At 50.3% G+C, this 16,933-nt stretch overlaps 1 protein-coding gene across 5 annotated transcripts in view; it reads left to right on the top strand.

Moving 5' to 3' along the window:
• The window catches only part of ATP2A3 (ATPase sarcoplasmic/endoplasmic reticulum Ca2+ transporting 3), a 97,568-nt gene that overhangs the window by 50,897 nt on the left and 29,738 nt on the right, over window positions 1-16,933 (top strand). For all 5 annotated transcript variants that reach the window (XM_072618935.1, XM_072618936.1, XM_072618939.1 and 2 more), the window contains one exon: window positions 15,099-15,187. In XM_072618935.1, the coding sequence (XP_072475036.1) occupies window positions 15,099-15,187 (89 nt within the window). The remainder of the gene's footprint in view (window positions 1-15,098; window positions 15,188-16,933) is intronic.

Genomic DNA, 16,933 nt, shown 5'->3' with positions numbered 1-16,933 from the left:
ACCACCATGCGGTGGCAGGAGATGGAATGTGGTACACCTGAGTCATTCTGGAGGGACTGTCTGTCGAGACTGCCTCAATTTCTCCAGCACATTTTTGAGGGCTGTGTTTTCACTCACCTCCTGCCCTTCCCCATCCTGGTGTGTTTTTCCTAGATGCCTAGCCCCATGTTGGCCCATAGGGACACAGTTTGATTCTGTCCTGTTCAGCCTACGTTGTCCTACTGTGCACTGGGTGGGGCATAGTAGGAACATGTGCTGGGGTGGGGGGGATGGAAAGGAGGGTGCAGACACAATGCCTACCCCTGGGGAGCTTGTTGCCTGATAAGGGGGCAGAAGCAGAGCAAGGGGAAGGGATTCCCTTGAGGAAGGATGGGCTGAAGCTACCTGTATGGAGAGCAGACAGAAGACATGTCAGGCCCACATGGAAGCTGCTCAGATATGGATGACTGAGGCACTGAGCCCACAGAAGGGTCCATCATGAGGTCATTTGGGGCCAGGACTAGTGATTGGCACTTTTCCCAGCAGGCTGTAAGGGAACCTCTGAGCAGAGGAACTTAGGGGGACAGAGACCTTGAGAGAAGGTGGCTGGCCCAGCCTGGCCTGCCATGGAGAGCAGTAGGTCTGTGGCCCATGGGTCCCATTGCTAGCCAGAGTTCTCTGCCCCTCATCTTGGCCCAGGGCACCAGGCAGAAGATGAGGAGTGGCTCCCCTACCAGTTCAATGTGGACACAGGGCTGTCCCATGGCATTAGCCAAACCACCAGATCAGCCTGGAAGGCTCTTCCTGTTTGACTTGGAGAACTTTCCAGCTGCCTGGTGTCATGGAAAAGGTGCAGGTTTGGGACATCTCCTGGTGTGCCCCTCCCAGGCTGTGGTCTTCTCATCCATAACCTGCAGGAGTCAGGGGAGGAGGGATGTGGTCTAGTTCATCCAACCCTAACATACCCCTGCCCAGCCAGGACCAGGCTGCTTGACAGGCATGCTCCTTCACCACCTTCTGGCCCTGATGCCAGCAGTGCAGGTGCTTGAAAGGTGTCTGTGTTTGGGGGCCTGGGAGGGGGAGCCAGGAGGGGAACAACAGAAGGAGTGAGCAGAATTCATGAGGCTGGTGGGCACTGTGAACTTTGCTTCTTCCTTGGGCAGGTCACTCAGCCTCAATGTCTCAGTTTCCCCATCTGTAAAATGGTCACAAGAATTCCTTCGGTCCCTCCCTGCCTCCCTCAGGTTTGACAGTCAAACCTGTTCATTAGTGTGAAAGGTCGAGCTCCATAGGGCAAGAGTCCTGGGGGGGCCAGTGGCCGAGGGCCAGCATGTTGTCATCATTTTCTTTGCCAAATGCAACAACTCCCCCCTCCACCCAATTGCACTTCCCTGGCTCCTAAGGACTCCACACCTTGTTCTTCCAAGTGAGTGGTATCTCTCAGCTGCCAGCAGCTCCAGCTCTGATTCTCTCTGCGCTTGCAGGCCACTGTGACCCTCAGCTCTTTTGCTGGACAAGCCCCCTGACCTGAGCTCCCTCACTTTGTTTTGGTGGGAGAAATTTCTGAGCCCAACCATAAAACTTTATGTTTTACCCTATTACATTTCATCTTATTAGATTTAGCCCCAGGAACTGAACCTGTCTCTTTAGATGCTGACTCTGCCATCCTCTGGGTTAGCCTTCCCTCTAGTTTTGTCTGTTCTGCATACTCAGGGAGGCTGCCATGTCTACTTCTGTCTGAGTCATGGATCCCTGGGGCACTCCACCAGAGACCTTCCAAGCTGGCATGGAACCATAAATGAATTCTTTTTTGTATCTGATCATAATTCCAAATGCTTTAAAACACGGGCATTGAAAATCCTCCTGAGAGCATCACCATATTTCCCACATGTCTCTGTTTTCAGACACAATCTTCTTCACTTTCCAGATCTGCCTTTCTCCTCTGGACTCCTCTCTTTCATTTGGCAGGGGTGAGGAAAACCCCAGCTGCACCCCTAGGCCATGGAATGCTTGCACAAGCTTCGGGGATGTTTCCTGCTGGTAGCCAGAGGGTTAGAGTTTTATCACCTGTGCCACACAAAGCCCCAGATGTGGGTCCTGTCATCATCACCTGGCTCCAGGGGCCTTGGGAGATTCTTGTCAGGTCCTCAGTATGTATCTTGGGAACACCACTGACTTCACTATTGTTATCAGGCTAGGCAATCGCTGCCCCAGCAGTCCCAGGCAGGCTGTCTCCAGTGTTCCCTCCTCATTGCCTCTGAACCTTCCAGGGTGATCTCCTATCAGCCAGCACCTGGGTCCCAGCAGCTCATTCCTTGAAGGCCAGGCAGCTGCTTCCTCCTCCCCCTCAGAGGGTCGAGCTCTGGAGGAGGCTGCTGTCTACTTCTGGGGCAGGGTTGGTCCTCCTTCCCTTTCTCCCTGGCCTTTCACTCTCTGAGTCTTAGACTGGTCCAGAGTCCAGAGATTTTCTTCTCTGTTTTCTGATGGGAGCTCCCCTCCTTAGTTTAAGAAATGCTTCTCTGTCCCTCCAGCTCCCTTCTCTAGGACAGAGACCAGCCTGCACTAGTCTCTCTGAGACTGGAATGTATATGTGGTGTGCTCATTGGAGACAGGCTGGGACTGAAGACCCTATCAGGCCCTCAGTCTTCTTACTAGCCCTTATATACTCACTTTTTCCGTGCCAGCAGTCTATTGAATAGTCCTACAGGTCTTTAGTGACTACCCCAGCCTAGGCATTTGATAAGAGAGTTACCTCTTTCCCTGGGAGTTGACAGTCTTTCTGGGGAGAAGGCAAAAGTGAATTACAAAACTTTAGTGTGGAGTTCCCTCTGGGTTGTGGCCAAGAGGCTAGGAGCTGAGGAATTCCCTCAAGAAGACCCTCTCCCACTGGCTATTCACTGATGCCCTCAGGGCCACAACCCTCAACCCAAGAGACACTGGCACTGCAGCACACAGGACAGATAGGAGATACCAACCTAAGAGGGTATAAGACCTCCCAGAGAGACATGGCAGGGGGAGGAACCCCAGGACTGGAACATTGCTCTTAGGGGGGGTCAAAAGAGCCAGCAGCTTCCTGAGGTCCCCTAGTGACAACTTCATCCCTTTTTTTTGGAGTAGATTAAAAAAATTATTAAATTTATTTATTTTCAGTTTTCAACATTCACTTCCACAAAATTTTGAATTTCAAATTTTCTACCCCTCTGCCCCATCTCCCCACCCCAGGACAGTGTGTAATCTGATTACCCTTTTCCCCAATTTGCCCTCCTTTCTATTACAGCAAACCCCTCTCCCTTCTATTTTCCTGTAGGGCAAGATAGATTTCCATACCTCATTGCCTATATATCTTATTTCTTAGTTGCATGTAAAAAGAATTTCTAACGTTCATTTTTAAGGCTTTGAATTCCACATTTTCTCTCTTCCCCTCTCCTCACCCTCATTGAGAACAGAAGTAATTCGATATAGGTTATACATGTGTAGTCATGCAAAATACTTCCTTAACAGTCATGTTGTGAAAGACCATATTTTCCTCTATCCTGTCCTGCCTTCCATTTATTCTATTCTCTCCTTTGATCAGTCTCTCTACAAAAGTGTTTACTTTTGATGACCCCTTCCCCCAATCTGCTATCCCTTCTATTATCCCCCCTCTCTTATTCCCTTCCCCACTGCTTTCCTGTGTGGTAACATAAACTTCCATACCCAATTGAGTGTGTATGTTATTTCCTCCTGATGCCAAATCTGATGAGAGTAAGGCTCATTTATTCCCCCTCACTTTCCCCCTCTTCCCCTCCATTGTAAAAGCTCTTTCTTGCCTCTTTTGTGTGAGATGATTTACATTCTAGCTCTCCCTTTCTCTTTCTCCCTGTATATTCCTCTTAACACTTAATTTTATTTTTTATGTATCATCTCTTTATATTCAGCTCGCCCTGTGCCCTCTGTCTCTGTCTCTCTCGCTCTCTCTCTCTGTCTCACTCTGTCTCTCTCTGTCTCTCTATACATATACATACCTACACACATATACATATATACACATACATATACACACAGATACATACATATACACACATACATAGATACATAGATACACATATATAGATATAGATATATTCCCTCCAACTACTAAAACTGAGAAAGGTTTCATGAGTTACAACAATCATCTTTTCATGAAGGAACATAAACAGTTCTACTTTAATAAGTCTCTTATGGTTTCTCTTTCCTGTTTACCATTTCATGCGTCTCTTGATTCTTGTGTTAGAAAGTCAAATGTTCTATTCAACACTAATCTTTTCAACAAGAATGCTTGGAAGTCCTCTATTTTACTGAAATTCCATTTTCCCCTGAAGTATTATACTCAGTTTTGCTAGACAGGTGATTCTTGGTTTTAATCCTAGCTCATTTGACCTCTGGAATATCATATTCCAAGCCCTCTGATCCCTTAGTGTAGAAGCTGCTAAATCTTGTGTTATCTGGATTGTGTTTCCTCAATACTTGAATTGTTCCTTTCTAACTACTTGTCATATTTTCTCCTTGACCTAGGAGCTCTGGAATTTGTCTACAATATTCCTAGGAGTTTTCCTTTTGGGATCTCTTTCAGAATTCTTTCCATTTCTATTTTACCTTCTGGTTCTAGAGTAACAGGACAGTTTTCCTTGATAATTTCTAGGCTCTTTTTTTTTTATCATGGCTTTCAGTTAGTCCAATAATTTTTAAATTACTTCTCCTGTATCCCATTTCCCAGGTCAGAAGTTTTTCCAGCAAGATGCTTCATGTTGTCTTCTACTTTTTCATTCTTTTGGTTTTGTTTTATAATTTCTTGATTTTGCATAATGACATTAGCTTCCATTTGCTCCACTGTGATTTTTAAGGAATTATTTTCTTCAGTGAGCTTTTGGATCTCTTTTTGCATTTGGCTCATTATGCTTTTGAAGGTATTCTGCTCAATGGCTTTTGGGAACTCTTTTGCCTCTTGGGTTAGTCTAATTTTTAAAGGTGTTGTTTTCTTCAACATTTTTTGAGTTTTCTTTAACAAACTACTCATTTTTCATGATTTTCTTGCATCACTCTCATTTCTCTTCCCAATTTTTCCTCTGCTTCTTTTACTTGACTTTCGGAATCCTTTTTGAGCTCTTCCATGGCCTGAGATTAATTAATATTTTTCTTGGGGCTTTGGATTCAGGAGCTTTGACTTTGTTGTCGCCTTCTGATTGTATGTTTTGACCTTCCTCATCACCAATGACATTTCACCAAGAAAGTAAGAATCTAGAATCTGTTCCACTCCCTCTCTATTTGCTCATTTTCTGAGCCAATTACTTGACTTTTGAACTCTTTGTTAAGTGGACAGCTCCAGAAGCAGCCACAGCTTCAGCAGTGACTGCTACCACCCTGGGACTAGGGCCAGGACTGGGTCTGGACCACACTCCCCTCTCAGCCAGGTGAGAGACCTTTCCCACTGACCTTTGAAGTTGTCTTTCACATTTGTGGGTTGAGAAGTCTGGAAACCACCTCAATTGCCAGTGATTCAGTCTGTGAAGGCCTGCTTTAGCTCCATCCATGCCAGTGCAGCCCACACTGAACTGTACTCCACCTTTAGCCCAGTGTGATAGACCCTTCCTGTTGACCTTACTGATCTTCTTGGACTGAAAATTTGCTTCAGTCTGTCATTTTGTGGCTTATGCTGCTCTAGAATTTGTTCAGAATAATTTTTTACAAGTTTTTTGAGGGATTTGAGGGGAGAGCTCAAGCAGGTCCCTGCTTCTACTCCATCATCTTGGCTCTGCCCTCTCCACTTCATCCTTCAAAAGGTAGAGGAGTCCACAAGGGGTAATTCAGCCACGTGGCCCTGGATGCTGGCAGGGAAATGATGGGAGTCCTTGCTGAGAGTTGGGAGGATGCAGGAGGAAAGCCAGGAGTCCCCACTTATTCTTATGGTTTTCATTCTGAACTTCCTCAACAGTAGGTAAAAGAGGCCTCCCCATAGAGATTGATCAGAGAAGGGGCTGTGCAGGAATTGGGGATCTTGGGTAGGCACAGCTAGCAGCCCTGTTCAAAAAATCCCTAATAAGCAAGACTTGCACCTCTACAAGTTCTGTGCCTCTGTTCTTCTGGCTGGCCTTTCTTCACTGAGCACTTATAAAATGCTTTAGTGATGCTCTGATTCTTGTCTTTCTCCTTTGACAGCCCCATACATTGTCTTCTCTGACCCCAGCCAATTGAAATAAAAAACAAAGGCCCTGTGACAGACACACAAGGGCAAGCAAACTATGCTGGCACAACCAACCATGTCGGGAAATGTATGCTTCATTCCACACCTGGCATCTACCACCTCTGTGACGAGGGGCTTTTATGGTTCCATCTTCAGTGCTATTTGAAGTCATGGCTGGGCCTGACCTTATCAGAGGTCCTGAGTCTTTCCAAGACTTTGTCTTCACAGTGTTGGTTTTATTGCATAACTTGTTTTCTTGCTAACTTCATGGCATCAGATCCCACAAGGCTCCCAAGGTGTCTCAGAAACCAACCCCCTAGATGCTTCCTATGGACAATAGTATTCCATTCCATTCAAGGGCTATGATTTGGTCAGCCATTCCCCTGCTGATGAGCACCCTCAGTAAACATCTAATAGGCACCTACTGTGTCCCTGGCACTGTGCTGCTAAGTCATGGGGATACAAACAAGGGCAAAAGACAGTCCTTGTCCTCCAGGATCTCACAATCGAACAGGGGAGACGGTGTGCAAATGACTATGTTCTCTATAAGATCAATTTTAAAAAAAAATTTTGTTTTCAGTGTTCTACAATCACTTCCATATATCTTAGATTTTTCCCCTCCCTCTGCTTCCTCCCTCCTTACCCCCTCCCTCCCTAAGATGGCATGAAATCTTATATAGGTTCTACATATACATTCCTATTAAATACATTTTCACCTTAGTCATGTTGAACAGAAGACTTAAAATGAATATTAGATTAATTAACAAAGGAAGGAATTGGGATTCAGAGGGGTTGGGGAAGGCTTCCTATAGAAGTTGAGATTTTAGATGGGACTTAAAGGAAGGCAGGGAAATCAGTAGCAAGGGGCTTCTAGGCATGGGGGATGGACAGAGAGAGCCAAGAGATGGAATGTCTTGTTGTTGGAACAGCCAGAAGGCCGAATGTCACTGCATCAAAGGGTATGTATAAGGGAGTCAGATGTAAGAAGACTGGAAAGGTAGGAGGGGAGTAGGTTATGAAGGGCTTTGGATGCCGAACAGAGGATTTTTTATTTTCTCCTGGAGGCAATAGGGAGCCATCAGAGTTTATTGAGTAGGGGGTGACACAGTCAGACCTGTAGTTTTAGGAAGATCACTCTGGTGGCTGAATGGAGGATGTGCAGAGCAGGGAGAAACTAAACGTAGGCAGATCTTCTGAAAGGCTATTGCAATAGTCCAGATATGAGGTGATAAGGGTCTGCACCAGGGTAGGGATGGTGTCAGAGAAGAAGAGGGGGCAGATTGGAGGGATGGTATGGAGAGATGTGGCAGACGTGAAATGCACCAGAGATGTAGCAGGTGAAATCACAACCCTTGGCACCATCTTGGATATGGGAGGTGAGAGTGAGTGAGGAGTCCAGGATTCATATCTAGGTTATGAGCCTAGGGAACTGTGAGGGTGGGGGTGCCCTCAACAGTCATAGAGAATGTAGGAAGAGTTTCTGATTTGTCACCACCACAAAGAGCTGCTGTAAATGTTCTTGTGCTTCTGAGCCCCTTTTCTCGGATCACTTGGAGGCAGAGGTACAGGAGTGATGTCAAAGGATGCACACAGTTTAATGACTTTAGGGGGCCTATTTAACTTCATGGTCACATGGTAAATATTAGAGGTCCGGGTTTGCTCCACACGCTCCTAACTCTGAGCCCAGAGGCACTATACACTAGGCAGCACTGCCCTTCCCAGGATTCTTTGAAAGACTGTCAGGTGAACATCCAGAGGAGAGCAACTAGGGTGGGGAAGGACTACAGTCCCTGCATTTTGAGCTGATTGAGTTCAACCCTTTCATTTTAAACATGAGAGGCCCAGAGGTGGGCAAGGGATTTGTCCAAGCTCCCACAGCTTGCTGATGGAGCACCGTGCCCCCCTCACTTTACCCTGAGATTTGGGAGCAGTATCTCCTTCCCACTTCCTGGAGTCGAGGCTGGATCTGAGGCCCCTCCCTGGGTGTGGGTGTGGGTCCCAGGCACCCTAACTCCTTCATACTTAGCCTCTGCAGAGCTGAGATTCCTCCAGCCCTAGGGAAGTGGTCCCTGGAGAGACCTTTACTTTTCCTTCTCTCCCCTGCATCTCTGCTCTGCCTTGCCTGCCCCTGGAGGAGGACACAGTCCAGGCTCCCACTGTACTGACAGCCAGTCCATCCAGAACCACAGCAGAGAGGAAGTCACTAGGACTACGAAGCTAAGGGGGCCACAGAACCCCATAGATCAGCCCTAAGGAAGCAGGAAGTTAGGCACTGCTGCTGGCCAGCACTAGCTCCAGCCTCCTCCTTGAGCAGATAGCCCAGGGGCTAAGGACCCCTCCCTAGGGGCCATGGCCTCCCTGATGGCTGGGCTGATTAGGGGAAGCCAGGTAAGGTTTGCTGCCTCAGAAGCTGACTCAGCCTCCAGGGTCCTGGACTCTGAGGCCTTGAGCCTCCAAGCCTTTCATTGGGCTGTGCCCCCAGACACAGGCCATGGACCCCACCTGCTTCTTCATAGTCTACTTACATGCATCATCTCATTGGAACTTCCTATTGGGGATGATCCTGAGGCAGCTGCTGGGGCAGTGGATAGAACATGGGGCCCAAGTTCAGATCCTGCCTCTGTGACCCTGGCAAGTCACAGCCTCTATCTGCTTCAGTTTCCTTATCTGTAAAATGGGGTAACAGCACCCACCTCCCAGGTATTTGTAGAGTGCTTTGCACAGCCCCTGGCCCATAGTGGGAACTGTTATGGTGTTCATTTGACAGATGGGGAGACTGAGGCCCTTGTCTGCGGTTTCCCAGTAAGTCTGTGGTAGGACTGCTTCCTTTTTTCTGTCATTCCTCTGGAGTCACAGACAGCCCCGTAGACCCTGTAGGAGGGGAATGGTGACTCCTGGGAAACCAGTGCATGATGTGGGGGCAGGTGGCCGCACAGTTTGCTGCCCAGTGGCTGAGCTGGACAGAACTGACATCACTGTCCCCGGTCCCACGGGTCTCAAGAGAAGTCATGGAGGAGGGAGTAGAGGAGACCCTAGAGGGAGGGCCTGCAGGGCTGACCCCAGAGGCCAGGGCTTCAGCGGTCCCCTCAGCTACAACATTAGGTGGAGGAGGGGGACAGTCCAATGATTAAGTGCCTGCTATGTGCCAGCAAACACCAATTAAGCCCCTACTATGTACCAGGCATTGTGAGGGGGCTAGGGATTCAGAGACTTAATGAAAAATGGTCCCTGTCTTCAGGATGCTTAAATTCTGCTGGGGGACATTACACAAACTGAATCTGTATTTGCCTGATTATCTGAGGCTAGAGAGACCACCCACAGCTGAGGGCATCAGAAAAGGCTTCCTGGGAGAGGTGGCAACCTCGGAATTCCCGAGGTGGAGGTGAGGAGGCCTGGGAAGGAGGGTAGCTGGACCAACTGGTTTGGGGAACATCCAGCTTTCCCTCTGGCTGGCTGTGGAAGGGGGAAGGCAAGTCAGGAGCTGGGATTTCATTGGACATTCAGGTGAGGAGACTTAGCAGTGTGGGTGGGCCCTTTCTCCACAAGGTCTTAGGTTAGAGAGTTGTCTAGAATGCAGACTCCACAGCCAGGACTCGAACCCAGGACCACTCTCTCTCTAATACACCACACTGCCTCTTGGTGTAAAGGGGACAGTGCCCAGGGAGGCACTGACCTTCGCATCCCCAGAGACAAAGACAAGGGAAAGGTCACCCCAGGAGCTTAAGCCTGAATTAACCAGCACAATGCCTGATGTGATGGGGACATTTCGGGACAGAAGTCCAATAAGTGTGCACCAACTGGACCAGTGCCAGGAGAGACTCAGGGAATGCCAAGAAAGACACGTAATCAGAGAAGCCTCATATCCTAGAGGGGCCACAGGGAATGGTGGGAAGAAGGCCAGGCTTTGGGAGCCAGGAAGCCTTGGACCACAGTCCTGCCTCTGCCCCAGCCTGGCTGTGTGACCCTGGACATATCACCTGGCCTCTTGGGGCCCAGCCACCTCCCCGAGGCGTTCAGTGGCAGAGCAGGTAGCAACCTGCCTCTGTGGAGGGACTCTCCTCATCAGGAGTTCCCTATGCCAGAGAAGTCACAGGTCTCAACAATATTAAAGTGAAATTCTGAATCTACCTGAAGGAAGCAGGACCTGAAGGACCACACCGATTGGTTGTTGTCTTTCATTCTTAAAGAGAACCAAGATGACATCACTGTATTAGAGACAAATCACCATGTGTCTGACTGTGCCAGCTCAGACCAATCTAAGCTCGGAAGGCTCTACCACAGGCTGGGCACAGATGGCCCATGTGACTTTTGGTGGATTCTCTAGATTTGCGTATCCTGTGTTTCCTTTGTGCTGTCTCAGTCCTGCTTTGCTCACAGAGCACAGCCCCTTCTCTGATGTGGGCATGCCATGCTGAGCGGTCCTGTGCCAGGGTCTCCCAATGTCACACTGTCAATTCCAAAGTTCTTGAGAGAGACTTGGAGACTTTCTTTGTTTAGCTTCTTCTGACCACCATGTGTGCCCTGTGTGATTTCTCCACAAAATAGTCTTTTTGGCAAATGTATGTTTAGCATTTGAACAATGTGGCCAGCCTATCGGAGGAAATGAAGAAGCAGCCTCCAAAAAGCGTAGGAAAGTTTTCAGAAGTCCAGAGTGTGCATGCTCCCTGCCCTTGTGCAGATTGTAGCCTCTCCCTTCTCCTCATCTGGGGTTGTCTTCCCCCCACAATACTGGGGGCCTTCCTGCCATCCCAACATTGCCTAGATACCAGTGGAGCATGTTGGTGATCTCACATCGGTCATCTCTCCCCCTCTGGTCAGAGATGGACAGATGCCTTTCTCCAGGGCAGTTTTTCCCCAGTCAATGCCGCAGCCTCCTCTCTCCTGCTGTGACCCTCTCCTCCACCCCCACCCCCCCACTCAGGGGCTGTGTGGGAGTGAAGTTCCTGGTGCTGCCTAACTGCCGAGAATAAAATCCCAAAGTGGGCCCAGGATGGCCCCACCATCCCCAGCCACCTAAGGACACTCACGGAAGAGTGAGCAGCCAGCGACAGCCAGCAGCATCATAGCTGGAGCATGAAGCAGAAGGAAACATTTCCCCGCATGTTAGATGGTGTTCCCAAGAAGGAAGAGCCCACCGGACCCTGGCCTGGAGGTGTCCAAAGGCCAAGATCTTCCAGACGCATGATTACCTGATGTCCAAACTGCAGTGACAAAGGAGAGTTATCGAAGCTCTGAAAGGACCACGACATTCTTCATCCGGAATGCCAGTGAGGAGGATTTTCTCAGACTCCTCAGTGCACTTGCCTTCTCAGGAAACGCGGTTCAGAAAACAATGAAGGTGCCTGGGTTTAGATCCAAGTTGTAAAAAAGAGGCAGTAGTGTTCTACCGCATTCAGGTCAGAAAATGACCAGGACATTATGGCAAAAGCCATTTATGACATCCACATGCACCAAACAATGTGGCAGATAAACTGGTAAAATTTCAGTCAACAGCAAGGTAGGAGAAATAGCTAAAACAAACAGGTACGTGTATATAAATGGCGGAGGACTTCAGCACCCCATTATCGGAATATGATAAATGCAGCAAGAAGATTAACACAGAAATCCCGGATCCAAGATGTTTATTGAATAAGCTGGAAAAATGGGACATATGGGGATAACAGAACGGAAAAAATAGAGATGACATCGTCTCCAAGCACACACAGAATCCTCCCCAAAATAGATTGCATGCTTGGTCATAAAAAAAGCCCTCGGCAATTCCAAAAGGCAGAAATCGTGCGCCCGGTGCTCACAGATCCCACAATGGGACAAAATTAGAAATCACTGGCAGTAACTCGAGTGCAAATGTAAGCCTTCAGGCAAACCCAAGGGCAGTCTAGGAAATGGTGATTGGGTTAAGGGTGAAATGAAACAATCCCAGATAATTTTAACCAGGCTCCTCTGGAGCACTACCTGGAGGCCCTTCTGAATCCCCCAGGGTGTGTCAGAAGAACCCCAGCCCCCAGAGGCTCCATGGAGCTGACTGTGACCTTGGGCCTGGTGTCTCAGGGACAACCTGGCTGGGGCAGGGCGGGGCAGGGCTGGGCAAGGCACCTCACTCACCACCAAGGTGTCCTCCAAGGAGTCGAAGGGCTCAGGGGTGGCTTTGCCTTGCCAGGGACATGTCAGGACTTTGGAAGTCCCTAGTAAAGTAAGGACATGCGTTGTCTGCCCAGCGCAGGGCTCAGCTTATAGTGCTTAGGGGCTTGTTGGTTGATTGACTGATGCTTGGTTCATCTGGCCTCCAGATGACTGGGAGGGGCAGGACTCCTGGGCACCAGAGCTCCCTCCATCAGCAGACACTGCCAGAGCCCACTCCATGTCGCCAGTGTCCCAGCAGGCTGTGTCGTGTGGTGGGGACAGTAGATCTGTTCTGCCAGCACCCCCCCCCCCACCCCGCCCCATTCACACAGCCACACATACACACATTCATACACACACACTCACACACACATTTACATACACTCACAAACATTTCCCCCCACTCACACATACTCCCTCCATACATACTCATACACACACACTCCCACAAACATCCCTTTCATAGGCAAGGACCTCATTGCAGACACTGGCCTGACTGAGCCAGGATCCTGGGGTCTCAGAGCTGGTAGGCAGTGTGGGTCACAGGCTTCAGGATGGAAGAATCTGGGTCCTGCAGTTTGGGCTCAGTTGGGGGGGGTTGGTACCACATGTCTCAGAGAGCAGGGCTGGGCCAGATGGCCTCTGGAGCCCCAAGAAGCAGCCCAAAACAGGGGAGACAGAGAGATTGACCCGAGCAAATATCCCCTCCCCAGTAGATTTCCTACTCTCCCCCACACTGTTCCCTCCTACAGGATCAGGACGGGGCTTGCCCACAGCTGACTGGACTCTCCCTCCAGAGACCAAGGCCCCTGGGGCTGCCCACTGGCCTGTCCAGGCTGCCCTCAGCTGCTGCTGGCCCTAATGGAGGAGACAGGAGAGGCTGCAGCCCCTGCCTGCCCTCAGGGAGCTCCTCCAGAGGGAGGAGACAAGACCTTACATACCTCACACAGAGCCATCACTGCGGATAGGCAAGAAGCATTTATTACGTGCTTGCTGTGTGCCCAACACTGTGCTGAGGGCATACAAACACAGCACCTGCCTTCCAGCTGTTTTCATTCTGCTGAAAGGGTGCAGGGATCCTAGCAGTGAAGTCTGGAGAGGGACGCCTGGCTTGTCTAAGGCCTTCTTCTAAGTGGAGGGTCTAAGAGGAGCTCGCCAAAGGAGAAGGGACTGCCAGGACAGAGGGGTGGCCAGGTTGGGGAGGCCACAGTCAGTGTATGGAGGCCCAGGTCGCTGGAGTCCTCCACTTGTGGTCCTCCTCATTCTGGCTACCGTCTTCCCCTTCAGTGCTCCTCCCCTCAGCCTGCTTCTTCAGGCAGTGCTCAACTCCTGGCCTGGGATGCCAGTAACACCCCATAATCTGTTTAGCCTTTGCCCTGTCATTTGGTCTGAGACCATCATGAAGTATACACTAGACACAGCTTTCCTCCACTTTGGGCCCTGGGTCTTCGAGGCACAGCAGGGTCAGAGGGCGTGCCCAGTTTGGGAACTCTCAGGGTGGAACCAGACCACTGTACAGCCCCATAGGCCGGGCCTCAGTGGCCTGTTTGCTCAAGGCTCCTCCACCTTGGCCTTCTCCTCTGCTGAGGTGATGATGGGTGTGAAGGGGAACCTCAGGGTTGCTCATGGAGGAAGATGGCCCTCCACACTCACCTGGGCTGGACGCTAATCTCCACCCTTGCAGAGTTAGCAAACGTAACCTCAGTCTGCAGGATGGCAGGGAGGGAGAATGCACATGAACACATGCTGCACATGCATGGGCACAGCTCCCTAGATGCCTCCCCAGCTTCCATGTCCAGGAAAGATAGGTCCGTGTCAGAGAAGGCTCTTGGGAAGGCTGGTGGACCAGGCAGTCAACAGCTTCCCAGTTCTAGATGACTTGCTTCTCCAGGGCCACGGCAGGTGCTTCCCAGCTCCTACCACTGTCCAGTGGCTCACTGTCTCCTGCCTATGTGCAAGGGCACAGCCCAAGGCAGTGCTGACCCAGCCCTGTGCTTGGGCCCTGCCAGTACCCCTGGCCATGGTGCTGATATTAAGAGTCTGCCCAGGGATGGCCGTCGTCTTTGGCCATCAGGGCCTCTCTGGGCTTGGGCACTTAGCCAGAGAGTGACTCCAAGACTTTACATGGCCTCTGGTGACTTCATCTGAAGGTGTGTGAACTTGGTGTCAGAGCAACACAGTTCAAAGATCCTGACACTTCAGAGACCAGCCACCTAGCCTCCATTGTCCATCGAGGACTGGCTGGCGACTTGCCAGATATCGAGCAGGGGTGGTTTTTGCTTGATGGCCTGCAAAGGCCCTGGTGCAGCTCTGACCTTCTGAGATTTAGTCTGTGGTTCTGAGATCCCTAAAATGGGAATACTAACTCTTCTGAAGTAGGAAGAGTATACTATTTGTGCTGAAAAGGCAATTCAGCCAACAAAGATTAAGCACCTACTTTATGCGGAGCACTGTACTAAATTTGGGGCAGATACAAATGTTAGGTGAGCCAGGGGCTTGTCCACCCTGAGCTTGTAGTCTGCTACGCAGGGCCAGCGGCTTTGTGTTAGATACCATTCACTCACTGTCCAACTGTGGTTCAACAGGAAGCCGAAGGAAGTCAGGGCTTGGGTAGCTCAGCCGGTCAGCCACTCAACATTGATTAAGCACCTACTGGATGCCAGGCCCTGTACTAAGTGCCCAGCTCTGGAGGCCACCCCTCTCATGCTGAATGCCGACCTCATGGATGCTTGCTGAGCCTGGGGAGACCTCCGTGCCCATGTGGCATCAGCTCAGCTCTTCATCTCTGTCTTCCCTTTAGATGTTCATCATTGCCCAGGCAGAGGGAGCTGACTGTAGCCTTCATGAATTCAGCATCACAGGCTCTACCTACGCACCAGAAGGTCAAGTGTGAGTATGGCTGGAGGGCTGAGGATTGAGGGAAGGGAGGCCCCTGGGGAGCATGCTGTGCTGGGTCCTGAGGCTAGCCTCCTCCCTCCTGTGGTGGCCTGCATGGACTCCCCAACTCAGCTATAGGCTGCATGCCTGAAGCTTCTGGGGGAGGCCTTCTCCTTCTTCCAGGGGGTGGGTCTGCTCTGGAGGGCTGTGTATGAATAACCTTCTAGGCAGATGCCCCAGTGCTCAGAACAGGGCTAGGGCAGGCAGTGGCAGATGGGGAGTGGAGGGAGGCAAGAGGCAGTCACTGGCCAGGAGCATCCCACTTCCATTCCTGTGTTGGCTGAGGGTGCATGGGGTGGGGGGCCTCTTTCTCTTCTGACTTCCAAAGGCAGTAGGAATGGCTGCTGACATTTGGGGCTGTGGGATTGTTGACCTCACATGTCTGCCTTGGACCAGCTAGGTTGATGTTTAATGCTGGCACCTCTTGGTAGGCATACTGTCTTAGAGGGACACCCCAGACTGATCTCGCTTTCCTTTTACTGGGGTCCTTCAATGGGTAGATGAGGGCATTACTGTAGCTTCTGGCTACCTGAATTCTAGCAAAGCAGTTGTAAAGCCATCTCGTGTTCTTTTTGTGGACAAGAGGAGATAGGGCTGAGATGAGGGCACTTAACATTAGAGGGACTCCCCAGCCCTCAAACAGCCAAACCCAAAGAGCAGGTATTTATGGTTTGCTGTCAACTTGGAAGGGTTCTCCAGTGGAGTGCCCTAGAGATCTACACTGGTGAATAACTTGGAAGAGGCTTAAACAGAAACTTATCCCATTTGGGTGATCCAGAAATGAGGGCCATAGCTAACGTGGTGGAAGTCAGAGTCAGAATCGGAAAGATCTTCATGGACCACGACTGGAATGAATTGTTTCAGACAAAACTTAATAGAAAGAAAAAGTCCACTTGACTTCACAAGAACAGGATGGTTAAGTTCAGATGGTTCCACAGTGATTTATCTGAAAAAGGTCTGAGGAGGTTAGTGAACCACAAGGTCAGTATAAGTCAGCAGAGTGCTATGACAGCCAAGAAGGTCAATGTCATCATGGGCCGCCTTCAGAGAAGTGGAAGTGTTAGGGGCATTGGGCTCAGGGGTGGGCATTACAGCTCAAGGGGGACACCAGCCAGCCAGAATGAGTGTCCAGTTGATGGCAGCCAGGATGGTGATGGTTCTGAAGGCCACGGCATGAGGGCCATCTGGAGAAGACTGGGAGGTGGAAGTCACGGGGCCTGATAGCTTGGTTAGAACGTCTGAAGGTCTGTCATGGGGAAGTAATTCTTGTACAGGGGCCCTGGCCCTCTGGCAGATCTGTGAGGCTGAGCCTTTATGGGGCAACACTGCCCTCTGCTGGGAGCATTGCCAGCTGCTCGAGGCTGATCTTCCCTTGGTCACTCACATGGCCACTCACAAGGTGGCATGATGGGGCCACTGGGCAGCAGAGCTGGACTTCCATGTGTAAGAGTGATGAGTTTTAACCCTTGTGGGTCACCTTAGGCTTAGAAGGACAATCTGCCTAAAATCCAGCCGAGCAGAGCTCGGAAAGGGACACCCATCAGCAAGATGCCTTCCTGGGAGCTTGGCTAGTGTCATGGGCCTGGCAATTCATACTACTTGGTGGTGACCAGAAAGCATGGAGCCGCAGGGTGGCCTGGGGTCAGAGACCGTGAAATCCCAAGATGGAGCATTGTGGGGGAAGGATGACCAAGAGGC

Source organism: Notamacropus eugenii, chromosome 6 (genome assembly GCF_028372415.1).
Source record: "Notamacropus eugenii isolate mMacEug1 chromosome 6, mMacEug1.pri_v2, whole genome shotgun sequence".
NCBI classification, from domain to species: domain Eukaryota; kingdom Metazoa; phylum Chordata; class Mammalia; order Diprotodontia; family Macropodidae; genus Notamacropus; species Notamacropus eugenii.
This window is presented reverse-complemented; position numbering and strand designations above follow the sequence as displayed.